We start from the raw sequence: 14843 nt of genomic DNA, 5'->3' as shown, positions 1-14843 counted from the left end.
TCCTCTGTTGTCCCCTTCTCCTCCTGCCCCCAATCCCTCCCAACATCAGAGTCTTTTCCAATGAGTCAGCTCTTTGCATGAGGTGCCCAAAGTACTGGATAGTTTAGGTCAATTTTAAGTTTACAGAAAAATTGAACAGAAAGTATAGAGAAAGCTCTGGTACTCGTTCCCCCCATCTCCACATACAATTTTCGCTATCAGTAACGTCTTGTGTTAGTATGGTGCGTTTGTTACAGTTTATAAGCCAGTTCAGTTCAGTTCAGTTCCTCAGTCATGTCTGGCTCTTTGCGACCCCATGGACTGCAGCATGCCAAGCCTCCCTGTCCATCACTAACTCCTGGAGTTTACTCAAACTCATGTCCATTGAGTCAGTGATGCCATCCACCCATCTCATCCTCTGTCGTCCCCTTCTCCTCCCATCTTCAGTCTTTCCCGCATCAGGGTCTTTTCAAATGAATCAGTTCTTCGCATCAGGTGGCCGAAGTATTGGAGTTTCAGCTTCAACATCAGTCCTTCCAGTGAATATTCAGGACTGATTTCCTTTAGGCTGGACTGGTTGGATCTCCTTGCAGTCCAAGGGACTCTCAAGAGTCTTCTCCAACACCACAGCTATAAGCCAGTCAGTATTGATACATTATTATTAGCTGAAGTCAGGAGGATCCCCTGGAGGAGGGCATGGCAACCCACTCCAGTATTCTTGGCCTGGAGAATCCCATGGACAGAGGAGCCTGGCCAGGCTATAGTCCATGGGGTCACAAAGAGTTGGATACGACTGAAGTGGCTGAGCAGTAGCAGCATGATTTACGATAAGGCTCGTTCCCTCTTGGTGTTGTGTATTCTCTGGTTTGCACGAATGTAAAATAACATGTATCCACCATTAAAGTATCATACAGAGTAGATCCACTGCCCTAAAAATCTCCTGTTTTCCTAGTCACCAACCCCCACCACCAACCCTTTGGCATTCATCTATGTTCTTACTGCTCCATAATTTTGCTTTTTCTAGAATGTCATAGAATTGGGATCACACAGTATGCATGCAGCCATTTCAGACTGATTTCATTCACTTAGTAACATGCATTTAAGTTGCCTCCATGGGTTTTTTTTTTTTTTCATATCTTTTCTTGATTGCTCTTTTCTTTTCAGTGCTGAGTAAATATTCTATTGCCTGGATGTGCCACAGTTTTTTTGTTCACTATGGACATTTTGGCTGCTTCCAAGTTTTGGCAGTTATGGATTAAGCTGCTATAAATGTCTCTCTGTGTGTGTTTTGTGGGCTTCCCAGATGGTGCAGTGGTAAAGAATCCACCTGCCAATGCAGGAGACACAAGAGATATGGGTTCACTCCTTGGGTTGGGCAGATCCCCTGGAGTAGGAAATGGCAACCCACTCCAATAGTCTTGCCTTGGAAATCCCATGGACAGAGGAGCCTGGCAGGCTACAGTCCATGGAGCTGCAAAGAGTCAGACATGACTGAGCACACACACATAGGTTTTTGTGTGGACAGAAGTTTCCAGTTTATTCAGGTAGATGCTAAGGGACAAGACGGCTAGCTCACCAGATGCTGGATTTAAAAAGAGAAAAAAGATCATTGGGGATAATTTCAGTGTGCTCACGGATCGTGTGTTTTTCCCAGAGACGACTACCATGAGGATGGATTCTGCCAGCCTTACCGGGGAATTGCCTGTGCGCGTTTCATTGGGAACCGGACCATTTACGTGGACTCTCTCCAGATGCAGGGGGAGATTGAAAACCGAATCACAGGTAGGAGTACAGTCCTCTGTTCTGAGACATTGAGCATGCATGCAGCTGCCTGTTGCCCTGCTGGTGTGTTTTCAATTCCATTTGTGTATTTTGTCCCTTACAACCATGGCCAGTGAATCCTTGTGTCATGTCTCGTGCAAGAGAAAATCAGAGGCCTTTATCAGAAGTGGTTGCAGTTTATCCTAAAATATTCCTATTTGTGTATGCAAATTAGCAAGCGCAGTCTGCCTGGAGTGTACGAACACACTGACTTCAGTCGGTTGAGCGGCTCCCAAGCCCTGCGTTGTCTTGTTTCCCTCCACTACCCTCATGGGCAGGCCCGCACCTGTGATGTTCAGTCTTGGTTCTGCCTTTCCTAGCTCTTGTCCTTCTCAGAGTTACAAGGAACCTGGCTTGGGTACAAAGTACCTGGGCCAGATTTCAGCTATTGAGGACAGAGGTTCCAGGCCAACAGCTGTACCCTAGGGACCCTGCAGTGAACTCAGACCCCCACCAGCCCTTGGTTGCTGGGCACAGTCAGGTCTTCGGTTACCTGCTCCACTGTATGAGAAGTGGTTCAGATCCTTTAGGAATGAACGTGCTCGTTTTCCATCATTTTAGAAGTTGATGTTAAGAACTTCCTGGGGGAAACTCCTTGAGAAGTGAGAAAATGAATTAAACCAAGGCCCTAAAAAGCCCTCCCCCTTCTGTCTCTGCTCTCCTCACAAACCCCCACATTTTCTCCTTAGAGTCTTTAAGGAACAGGGAGAATCGGGTGAAGATGGCAGGTGACCCAGTTGAACTAGGTTCTCTGCACAGTGATTCTTGACCCAGGCTGATCCCTGATGTGGGCTCCCTGGAGATTCTGGAGGGATTTGCAGAGAGGCTGGCAGAGCACTGCCCTGTAAGAGTACAAAGAGGACCCCAGGTAGAAACTCACGCAGGTGTCACTGAATGTTCTTCTAAGTCCAGTTTGATCCTGGCTTTGTCTTTCACCCTCAGTCTGGAGGGTCTAAGGTCTAACCTGCCTGGCCCATGGCTACAGAGACCCCTGAGGACACGGTAAGGTGTCCAGTGAGAAATGGAAGGGCAGTAATGGGACCCCAAGATCCTGGAAGGGCAGTAATGGGACTCCGAGATCCTGGAAGGTGCTGTAATGGTCCAGTGGGCACATGTTTTGAACTTGTTTGTATCTCTCATTGGAAAAGCTCCTTATGCCATTTAAAGCAGAACTTCTTGAACTTTCTGATCACAACCCACAGCATAAAGTATACTTTACATCGTGACTTAGTATACATATATATCTGCTTCATAGAACTGAAATGGGTTACAGGAAACAACATTCACTTCAACAAAGGCAATGCAAGCTGATTTTTCCCTTCAGTTTTATTTCATTAAAGAAAAAACTTGTTTCCAGCCTTAATATAAACCATGCACTCTGACATCCTCTGTTCCATTCTAATCATCGTTTAAAATACTAGCCACAGACTCCAGAATTAATTGTGTATCCCACTAATTGGCAAACACTGATTCAAGGCACAGGGCTGTCTCTCAGTTGTTTCTTCAGGAAGTTTAAAGGATAACAACTCAGATATCAAAGCAGACTCATGTTATAGCATTCTTTAAAAATAAAAGTTTAGAATGAGGGTTCTCCAGATTTGTGGATTTTTGAAAATGTTAAGTGTGAAGTTGCTCTAGACTGACTGATGGTTTAGAAACTGTGTTGGTTGTGGATACAGTCTGTTTGAAGAGAATGCTTGTCAGAATGAGTTCCAGGGACACTGGAAGCTTCCCAGGAATAAGCCCCAGAACCATCAAAGTGATGTGCTGGATGTAAACAAAAACAAGGACATGAGTTGTTGGATCTCTGTGATGCCTAGAACCATCTTATTTCATCACGTGAAATACGTCCTCACCTGATAGGTTCCGGGATTGGGGAGAGGAGCAGTCCTGTAAGGGGTGGCCTTTACATCCTCTTAGTTGATATCCCCAAAGCGATGCCACCTCTGGCTTTCTTAGGCCTTTTGCTGCCTGGGAGTAGAGGCCAAAATTGGTGACAGATCTTCTGGTAGACAGTTGTCAGCTCACATGATGAGACTCAACTGGGTTCAAACCCAGTTCACCAGCCAACCCTAAGAGACCCTGCACCTCAACCTCTTCCTTTTCTGTTCCGCAATTTTAATATTGGCCAGAAGGGCCTGAAGGCTAAGGATGACATGGCGAACACACTACAGAGTTCCCAGCACCCAGTGCTGCGTGCGGTGCATGGAGACAGCCTATTACCAGAGCCCCGGGGACCAAAGGGGCTGTTTACCGCCTGCACTATTTTATAGGCTCCACGTGGGTTTCCATTTCCCAAAGTGTGGCCTCAACACTTGACAGATAAGAGACCCAGGTACAGAAAGGACTGGGTGACTGCCAGTCCTGTGGTAAGTGACAGGGCCGGGCCAGAACCGTGCTCCCATGACTGCTCACCTAACCCAGTGCCAGTCATGGGTACCTTGCTGGTCTTTGGAGGGAAATGGGTGCCAGCAGTGCCACCTGCTGGCCGCACTAGGTATGGCACTACAGGTGATAGGTGGAGCTGAAATGTCCCAAGGACTAAATTCCAACCTTTCTAGGTTCTCTCTCCTCCTCTCAGCAGGGAGTGCAGGCACAGGGACCTCTCTTTCTCTAACTGGCCAGGATCAGATCCTTATAGTCAGGTCCTCCACAGGTCAAAGTGGGGTGGGCACAGATGGGGCAGCTGATGCTTTCCTTTGAACGCTGACTGCCACAACGTGGAGGAGAGGGCCCTGGAGTGCACGCCTTCCCTCCTGCCACTGGCAACTCTGCTCCCATCCACCGGCCCAGACTTGGTCTCTGCAGTGCCCGCCCCTTTCCTTTGTCCATGCAGGTGTCAGTTCTTCCCATCAAGCCCCATCCTGTGATGTCTCACCCCTAAAAGCAAGCCAGCCGACCCGGGCTGCAGACACTCCTGTGATGGCTTGCTTCTCCGCTCTCCTTCACAAAGCCCTGCCCCTCTCCCCGCTTTGAACCTCCTCTAACCAGGTGTTTCTGGGCTCTCCCCAGACTCCACCGGAAGAAATCCCCACCGTCCACTCCCATTGTCATGGACTCCTTCTTGGGCCGCAGGTCACAGGGCTGATCATTCATTTTTCTGGCTCACTGTGTTCATACCCTGGGTCGTCCACTCCCTGGCCAGGCCTCCTCTCTGCACACAGGCTCCAAGATGTCAGGAAGACCAAAGCTCCAGCCTTGTGCCTCTTCTCCAACCTCTCCTTCTAGAAGCCACTCAGCCCGTGGCTTCACCTACCACCAACTGGCAGAGCCAGTTCATAACAGGACCTCAGGAAGTGGTTCTGGGTCTGGTACCAGAATCTTTCTGCCTTGGAAGTGGTGTCTAAGTGGATGAGATCTGCGGCCTGGTTTTCCTCCTTTCTTGTTTCATTTCTGATGTTTGTTAGGGAAGCCCTAGGACCAGGGCCTTTCTGTGTCAGGTGCAAATCTGGGCGGCCCATGTGCTCCCTGGGGTGTTGCTCTCCTGAGAGCCAGTCTGGGCCAGCAGAAGGCAAGCCGGAGGGCTGGGGGTGGGCACAGACGAGAGATGGGGGCCAGGGTGCCGGGCAGGGTCGAGGGCCTGGACAGGAGGTGGGACCAGGGGCCTCGGGCAGCGCACTGCTCCTGGGCCGAAGATGGGACTGGGGGCGCTGGGCAGGGGTGGCCGCGCAGGGTGTTTGCCCCGAAGCAGGGCCCACCCCACGCTAACTCTGGCCTCGCCTCCTCCGCAGCCGCCTTCACCATGATCGGCACCTCCACGCACCTATCGGACCAGTGCTCGCAGTTCGCCATCCCGTCCTTCTGCCACTTCGTGTTCCCGCTGTGCGACGCGCGCTCCCGGGCGCCCAAGCCGCGCGAACTGTGCCGGGACGAGTGCGAGGTGCTGGAGAGCGACCTGTGCCGCCAGGAGTACACGATCGCGCGCTCCAACCCGCTCATCCTCATGCGGCTGCAGCTGCCCAAGTGCGAGGCGCTGCCCATGCCCGAGAGCCCCGACGCCGCCAACTGCATGCGCATCGGCATCCCAGCCGAGAGGCTGGGCCGCTGTGAGTCCCCACGCGTCCTCCCCCAGGACCTGGGTCCTGCCTCTTAGAACCTGGGGACCCCATTCCAGCCGTCCAGGAAAGTCTCACAGACCCGCCCGATTCTGGTAGGGCAGCCCCGGGGTGCGGACTCCCTGTCATCTAGTTCCGGGCGCACAGCCTTCCTGACGCTGCCTGTCTGTGGGTCCCCAATAAGTCACTCTAGCCCAGTGAGCCGCACACTTGGCATCTCCAAGACGGGAGGACTCTGGGCCTACCGCCAAGAAAGGAGCTCAGGGGAAGACAGAGCCCTCTTTCAAGCCTTCCCTGTGGTGCACAAGCATCTCTCAGCAGCTGACTGAGGATGGTGGTGCTCCTCGAGGGGAGCCAACCCAGAAAAGAGGTCGACTTCCTCCCAGGCTTGGGAAATATTTGCTTCCTTGGTGAGGCCAGAGTTCCCTAGAGCAGCAGGGCTCCTCACCAGGGTGGCCAGAGTCTGGTCTCCAGACCCACTGCACCATCCAAAGCCTGGCAACTCAGCTGACATCATGAACTCCTGGAAGTTGCTTAAATATCAGTTTCCTCATATTACACCATGATGATAACTGCTAACCTCAGGAGCTGGAATGAAGATTAAATCAGTTAGTGTTTAGAAAGTTCTTAACACAGTGCCTGCACACAAGCACAGTGTAACTGGTACTCAACAAACACACACCCCAGGTGTGGCTCAAAGAGGCCCCTGGGAGTGGAGTGAGCCCGGGGCTCTGCTCACAGCAGGCTGAGCCCTGCCCTCACTGAGTCTGGGGGCCAGGTCTGGAAGTTTCTCATCCCTCCTGTATAGTTTGGTTTTGTTTCTAATGCAAGTGAACGTGAGGTTAGGGTTGACATCGTCATTATAGAGTGGGGGTGCCTGCTGTTTCAGGGTCATAAGCTTCTGACCAGGTTCTTCCCCACATGTGTCCCTGGTGGATCCATCCATTTAATTTGTGGGCTTGGGGACTTCTTTTCGTGGAAGTTACTTCCAATCCCTTGGTCTTTTGGAAATTCCAGTTTGGCGAGGTGGTTTGGTTATTCCTTTTTGGAATAGTTGAAGACGGGTGCTCCCTGGACCCACAGAGGAGGGCTGCTTCCTCTTAATTTTCGGGCCTCCTGACAAACCTTCTCTCGCAGACCATCAGTGCTACAATGGCTCAGGCACGGATTACAGAGGGACGGCGAGCACCACCAAGTCGGGGCACCAGTGCCAGCCGTGGGCCCTGCAGCACCCCCACAGCCACCACCTGACAAGCACTGACTTCCCGGAGCTCGGAGGGGGGCATGCCTACTGCCGGAACCCTGGAGGGCAGATGGAAGGCCCCTGGTGCTTCACGCAGAATAAAAACGTACGCATGGAACTGTGTGACGTACCCTCTTGTAGTATGTATTCTCTCTTTTTTTTAAAATGTTGACTGGGGGGTGTACTTTGTGATGACATTGTACCAGGAGGCTGGTAGCTCTGGGATCCCCCACCCACCGTGTTTCACCACCATGATTATTTGGTTTATGTAAAGTCGTGGCTGGTTATAAAAGTAATACCTGGTCATTACAGGCCTATTTAAATTATAGAAGGAAAAAAAACTAAAGAGGAATGTGCAAATCACCTCTAATTTCATCACTCAGCAGAGACTACTGTTTACATTTGGGGGCCCTTCTGTCAGCCCTCTTTCCATGTGTGGTCCTGGGATATTTAATTTGCCATCTTGCTTCTCAGTGAGCATTGTCAAGCATTTCCCACTATTAGTGAAAATGCTTCCCATTACAATTACAACCAGCTTCTCAGACCAGCATCTGTGGTTGGGGTGCAGGCCTCCTGTTCCTCCTCCCTCACCTCCCACTCTGCTCAGTTGTTACACGTAGACTTAGCAGAGTAAGGAGAAAATAGACCTTAAATCTCTTAATTGTTTTCCCTAAAGTTTCTCTCTTAAATTATGACTAGAAGAAAAGTGTGTTGTTCATGGTTGCACATTTTACAGACATCGTTATCTCTGGCCTTTCCAGGTGGTTCAGTGGTAAAGAATCCGCCTGCCAACTCAGGAGCCACAGGGGATGTGGGTTCAGTTTCTGGGTTGGGAAGATCCCCTGGAGAAGGAAATGGCAACCCACTCCAGTATCCTTGCCTGGAGAATCCCATGGACAGAGGAGCCTGGAGGGCCACAGTCTCAAAGAGTTGGACATGACTGAAGTGACTTAGCACACTTGCAAGATGTTTTTACAATGAGCAGTTATTATTTTTGTAATTAAAATTTAATTAAGAGATAAAAATATATGTTCTTTCCTCTGGCAATGCCACAGGAATTTTACTTTGCAGAAATATTTGCACTTAAAAGGGCAGAAATGCAAGGATATTTGTTGCAGAATCACTTCTGATAGCTAAATAAACAGGCAGTTGTTTACCAACAAGGGATTAGACGGAAGTTCATCTGTGCTGTGGGACAGTGTGCAGTTCTTGATGAATGGCTGGCACTGCGTGTTTCTCAACAAACATAGTCTGGTATATTGTGTTGTTGTTGTTTAGTTGCTAATTTGTGTCCAACTCTTTTGTGACCCCAGGACTATAGCCCGCCAGGTTCCTCTGTTCATGATATTTCCCAGGCAAAAATACTGGAATGGGCTGCCATTTCCTCCTCCAGGGGATCTTCCCAACCCAGGGAACGAACTTGCATCTCCTGCATTGGCAGGCAGATTCTTTACCACTGAGCCCCCAGGGAAGCCCTTATAGTCTAGTATATTATTCTGCCACAAAATCAGGAGCAGGAGAATATGGATGATATGATTCGATTTTAAATGAGTTCTATTTAAATTCTATTCTTAAAAACTGTATGAGCTGCTTCTTCTATGTCAAATTAGTTGACTATTGGTTATTTCATGTTCAGCTTAAATATATACATCAAAAAAATAAGTGACTACCAACCTGATAACAATGGTATAAAGTGAAAAGTGTGCATACTCAGTTGTGTCTGACGTGACCCAATGGACTATAGTGCCAGGCTCCTCTGCCCATGGAATTTTCTAGTCAAGAATATTAGAGTGGGTTGCCATTTCCAAATTACATACGAAGAATATTCAATTTTCTCTAATACTATAATTATTAGTAAGCATTATTCTGTCAATGATTTTTAAAAGATAATGATAAAATAAATGGATATACGAAACTATGGATAGTGCCCACATCTCATCTTGGCTCGAGGATCAGGAAATTTCCCTCCTACCCCTTAATCAGGAAAAATGACCCAGAATCTCCACTGCCCCTGAGGCTTTGAGAACATCTGCCTCCAGAGTGGGACCAGGAGGGTTTTGTGTGTGGTTGTATTTGATTTTTATCTTCTTTTGGAGACTAGGGAACAAGACTGGGTTTGGGACAATGCTGGTGATAGCGGTAATTTTAAGAACTGAATTAGCTCTTTAAGGGACCGCATGGACCAGAAATCACTTGTTTGCTTTCTGATGGAAAGCTCATTACCACTGGTTATAGGGAAGCCCAAGTTCCCGTGTAATTATTCACAAGGTTAAGATGAGAACTGCTGGGGGCAGTCGGGGGCGGGGCTTTGGAAAACATGCTTTCCACATCACAGAGAAGAAGCCTTAACTCTCCCTCGGAGGGCAGCACCGAGGGGCTTCAACCTTGCGGCCCAATGCCCTCTGTGCTTTCCTGTGAATCCTGTAGGGGTAGACAGTGTGTTCCTCCTCACCATAGAGGGAAAAAAAAAAGAGAAAGAGAAAAAGAAAGAAAGAAAGAAAAACATCCTGAAGCCTCAGTGTTTGTACATCTTAACTATTGTTTTTGAAGAATTTGTGCGCCCCTGCTGCATATTGTCGGGTTAAACCTGTTGGCTGCCAGGGCTCTTTTAAATCATGTGCTTTTTTAATGATTGCCTTTTAAGAATATACGTTCATTGTACAAACATGAGGAAAACCCTAAAATGTTGGATGAAGTCAAGGATCGTTTCTAATCCCGATATCCAGTTCCTTTCACTGAGGATCGGCATGAAACTTGTGTTTCGTCAAGTTTAGTCGACTCAAGTTTAGTCAACGCGAAAAGGTCAGAGCACTATGCCCAGCAGGATCCAGGTTAGGAAGCAGCATGTGGGTGGTGATCGCTACTGTGAGACCTTTAGGGTCTGTTGTCTGTGCTCTGTATTCTGAATTGCTCTCCTGGCAGGGAGTTCTAGGTCATGCCTCACATGGTGTGCATTTTGGGGTACATAATGTCTTGCCTGGAAAATCCAATGGATGGAGGAGCCTGGTGGGCTGCAGTCCATGGGGTTGCTAAGAGTCGGACATGACAGAGCAGCTTCACTTTCACTTTTCACTTTCATGCATTGGAGAAGGAAATAGCAACCCACTCCAGTATTCTTGCCTGGAGAATCCCAGGGATGGGGGAGCCCGGTGGGCTGCCGTCTCTGGGGTCGCACAGAGTCAGACACAACTGAAGCGACTTAGCAGCAGCAGCAGCAGCAATGTTTTTCGAGGTTTGGGTTGTAATTTTGTCCCTTCATGCAGCTTACATAACTATCTACTCGTGCTTAAATATTTTAGTTGGAGGTGGGAGTGGGCTGGTGGAGAACGCCGAGTTGAAAAGGGGGGTATTTTCAGAAAAACCATGGATGCCTTGCTGTTCACAGGTCCCCAGGACAGCAGCAGGATGGGAATTCTGTACATCTTGGTTCCAAGCATCGCCATTCCCCTTGTCATTGCGTGCCTTTTCTTCTTGGTCTGCATGTGCCGGAATAAACAGAAGGCTTCTGCCTCTACACCACAGCGGCGGCAGCTGATGGCCTCGCCCAGCCAGGATGTGGAAATGCCTCTTATCAACCAGCACAAGCAGGTCTCTGTGCCAGTATTTATTTAAAGAGGCTGCTCCCCCAGGCATAACCTCTACCTGGAGATTGGTTACCCCCAGTACTCACTTTCTTAATTTGCTTGATTCACAACACATGATTCTTTTAAACAGGCCTACTTTTTGCCCTTTCTTCTCTAAAATAAAATAAATAAAATATACTAGGACATTTGCTTCCTTAGGGGATATATGGCAGGTGAGTTTGGAATTCACTGTTTTGCCTCGACAGAGACCTGCTCTGTTATCATGGGCTGGGAATGAGCTTTCCTCATTCAGCAGTGCTTCAGCTGTCCCCTCAGGAGGACACACAAAAGAGGGGCTCAGATTGCCCCCACAACTTGAGGGTCGAATATGGCATTTTTAAGGAATGAAGGCCTGTTTTCTGGTCAGCTTGGGGTTGGGCTGACTTTGTTTTGTTTTTCAGGGAAGGACAGAGCAACAGTCTTATAGAGGTGGTAGTAGGGGCAGGTCGCCCCTAATCTGAGTTCCTAGGATGGTGAGAACGAACTGAAATGTATAGCACAGGAGAAGATCTCCCCAAGCTCACCCAGCCTCAGTGAAGGGACATTTACATTACTTGCAAGTTTGGGGGGGAAATCATTTCAATCTGGGCTTTGAGGTGGAGGAGGCTGGACTTATTCAGTTCTGTAGCCAGGCATCACTGAATTTTTGCAAGGGGTGGCAGGGTGAAAGGGGGTTTAGTAGGTGAGGACACAGATTCCCCTGGGTTCAGACAACCTCTGAGGACAGGGCTGGGCACACAGAAGGGGCAGGAAGTTGTACAGGCTGAGAGATGCAAGACTCGAATCAATTTCACCAGTGTGGTGCCTCTGTCACGTGGTATCTAATGAAGAGTCTAGTCAAGAGGAAGCAGCAAGACAGGCCCTTTGAGGTTCATCTGGAAAGCAGCTGGCCTGGACTCTAAAAATGACTCAGATCGTGGGAAGCACACCTCAGGGTTCAAGTGAAATAGACATCAGGGCCTTGCTGACCAGCAGAGGCGGCTGGGCCTGTTGGTGGGCACATAGCAGGGAGCAGCAGCAGAGGCCCTCAGTGGGGGACACGGCTGGGAGGGTGGTGTCCTGGGACAGCTGGAGCTCAGTCTGCACACACCCACCCTCACCCACACACTTTGCAATGCTTTCTTGGGGTGGCGGCATTGTTTGCAGCCTGGTTGGGACCATTTGAAGGTTTCAGGCAGTCCCATGGCATTGAAGCACATTTAAGAGCAGAGAGCAGTGTGTGATGCAGACTAAAACTGAGCCTGGTGGGGCTAGGGAGTGGCTCTAGGAGCCCCCACCCGAACCCTTCTCCAGCTGTCTGGCTCTGCCTTCTGGTGTCTTGGCAGAAATGTTTCACTGGGGCTTTTCTTCTTGGCAGGCCAAACTCAAGGAGATCAGCTTGTCCACCGTGAGGTTCATGGAGGAGCTTGGGGAGGGCCGGTTCGGGAAGGTCTACAAAGGCCATCTGTTTGGCCCGGCGCCGGGTGAGCAGACCCAGGCCGTGGCCATCAAGACGCTGAAGGACAAAGCGGAGGGTTCGCTCCGGGAGGAGTTCCGGCATGAGGCTCTGCTGCGGGCGCGGCTGCAGCACCCCAACATCGTCTGCCTGCTGGGTGTGGTGACCAAGGACCAACCCCTGAGCATGATCTTCAGCTATTGCCCACACGGTGACCTGCACGAGTTCCTGGTCATGCGCTCGCCGCATTCGGACGTGGGCAGCACAGACGACGACCGCACGGTGAAGTCCGCCCTGGAGCCCCCAGACTTCGTGCATGTGGTGGCTCAGATCGCTGCAGGCATGGAGTACCTGTCCAGCCACCACGTGGTCCACAAAGACCTGGCTACCCGCAACGTCCTCGTGTATGACAAGCTGACCGTGAAGATCTCGGACTTGGGGCTCTTCCGCGAAGTGTACTCGGCAGACTACTACAAGCTGACGGGCAGCGCGCTGCTCCCCATCCGCTGGATGTCCCCCGAGGCCATCATGTACGGCAAGTTTTCAGTGGACTCGGACATCTGGTCCTACGGTGTGGTCCTGTGGGAGGTGTTCAGCTACGGCCTGCAGCCGTACTGTGGCCACTCCAACCAGGACGTGGTGGAGATGGTCCGGAGCCGGCAGGTGCTGCCCTGCCCGGACGACTGCCCCGCCTGGGTGTACGCGCTGATGATCGAGTGCTGGCACGAGTTCCCTAGCCGCCGGCCCCGCTTCAAGGACATCCACAGCCGCCTACGCGCCTGGGGCAACCTGTCCACCTACAACAGTTCGGCCCAGACCTCTGGCGCCAGCAATGCCACACAAACCAGCTCGCTGAGCACCAGCCCGGTCAGCAACGTCAGCAATGCCCGCTACGGGGGACCCAAGCAGAAGGCCCAGCCCTTCCCGCAGCCCCAGTTCATCCCCATGAAGGGCCAGATCAGACCCATGGTGCCCCCTCCCCAGCTCTACATCCCGGTCAATGGGTACCAGCCGGTGCCGGCCTATGGGGCCTACCTGCCCAACTTTTACCCAGTCCAGATCCCAATGCAGATGGCCCCGCAGCAGGTGCCCGCCCAGATGGTCCCCAAGCCCGGCTCCCATCACAGCGGCAGCGGCTCCACCAGCACGGGGTATGTCACCACCGCGCCTTCCAATACGTCGGTGGCGGACAGGGCAGCCCTGCTCTCAGAGGGCACTGAGGATGCCCAGAATGTCCCGGAAGACGTGGCCCAGAGCCCCGTGCAGGAAGCGGAGGAGGAGGAGGATGGCTCGGTCCCTGAGACCGAGCTGCTGGGAGACAACGACACTCTGCAGATGGGCGAGGCTGAGGTCCAGCTGGAAGCCTGAGGGCCATGGGGCCATCGGGCACTGAGTGGACAGACACGAGCCTCGGGTGGAGGGCATCCTCCCTGTGCCAAGTCCTCCTCTGCAGTCCTCTTGTGCACAGAGCCGTGCTGTGCCCACCTGTTTGGTTGGAGGGTCTTTTGGCCAATGGCTCCTGACCAGGCGAGGGTAGTAACCCAGCAGGACACGTGGTGACTCCCAGTGCCACCTACATTTCCCCAGAGGTTGACATCAGTGAGCAGTGCTTGTGCTTTGAAGGAAATTAGGTAACATCTTCTCTCCGTATTGCCTATGGATTGAGTATGTCCAAACATTGGGAAAAAGCGGCCTGTGACAAGTTGGGACCTTGGGATTTGTGATGCCCAGTGGCTGGGCTGCAGGCTGAGGATGGAGGAGGCTGCTTTTCTCTCTGCTGCCCCTCACCTGCCAGTAACAGTCTCCCCTCACCCACCAAAGATGAATGGGAACAAGAAGTGGCCACCTGTCAGGGTCTGATGAGGAAGGGGCTCCTGGAATGGGAGTTCTGTGTTGAAACGTTATGTGCCTTAAAAGAAACCCACATGATTTTGTATTCTTGTGAAATAATTTTTTAATTATCCTGCATGTGTATTTTGCCCAGTTTTCTGGAATTCAAGGGAAAATGTTTTGGGGCCTTGGAATGTTACAAAGGAGGCAACATTGTACAGAGCACATTATTGTTATTATTTTTTTTTTAGAATCCTGTACAGACCTTAAATGTAATTTATATGGTTTTTGTATGCCGTTTTCAATGAAGTATTTTGAGCTTAAAATAATGACTTCGTAATTTAACTGTTTACGTTACCCACGTTGGGATACCACCTGATTGTATTCTGGTTTGCTTGTGTTTGTATATGTAAGCAAGGTCCGTTCATTTCAGAGCTCCTGTGACAGAAGGCCCACAAGTACATTGCATCTGACACACGGGATAGAGTTCACTTGTAACTCCCACACCTGGTGTACCCAATAAAACGAAAGAGAAGGTTCAGTCGGCTCTGCAGGTCATGAGGATGTGAGGCAGTGGGGGTTGCTGGATTAATGAGATGCCGAATGGTAATGGTTTGGGCCATGGTTGGGGCTTGTCCGGGAGCAACAACTTCATTTGAACGTGAATATATTATACGTTGGCAGATAAATGATGGGAACAGGTTGCATTGCTTTTCTTGGTAAAGTCTGTAGCAGGGAGTAACTGCAGATGAAGTGAAGATGGTTTTGGGTTTTAAACCTCTCTCTTCCTGAGGTCCCAAGGCCCCTGCCAATTTTAGACCTGGAGTCTGGCGCTTCCCAAGGCCTGGAGCAGGGCT

The 14843-nt window shown here is 50.5% G+C and overlaps 1 protein-coding gene across 2 annotated transcripts in view; it reads left to right on the top strand.

Annotated features, from left to right (window-relative positions):
- Positions 1–14527, top strand: part of ROR2 (receptor tyrosine kinase like orphan receptor 2) — a 239675-nt gene extending 225148 nt beyond the window's left edge. Inside the window, exons 5-9 of one of the 2 annotated variants that reach the window (XR_011254235.2) lie at positions 1634–1761; positions 5532–5846; positions 6993–7204; positions 10484–10686; positions 12079–12165. Coding sequence is in view for 1 of the 2 variants with exons in the window: in XM_069575607.2 (XP_069431708.1) it covers positions 1634–1761; positions 5532–5846; positions 6993–7238; positions 10484–10686; positions 12079–13524 (2338 nt within the window). In the remaining variant the exon portion in view is untranslated. Of the gene's footprint in view, positions 1–1633; positions 1762–5531; positions 5847–6992; positions 7239–10483; positions 10687–12078 lie in introns of both variants that reach the window. The other variant, XM_069575607.2, reaches the window with a different exon arrangement.
- Positions 14528–14843: the final 316 nt, after the last annotated feature.

The sequence above is a fragment of the Ovis canadensis genome, chromosome 2 (genome assembly GCF_042477335.2).
Source record: "Ovis canadensis isolate MfBH-ARS-UI-01 breed Bighorn chromosome 2, ARS-UI_OviCan_v2, whole genome shotgun sequence".
In the NCBI taxonomy this organism is placed as follows: Eukaryota; Metazoa; Chordata; class Mammalia; order Artiodactyla; family Bovidae; genus Ovis; species Ovis canadensis.
Note: the sequence above shows the minus strand (reverse complement) of the source record. Positions and strands in the feature narration are given on the sequence as shown.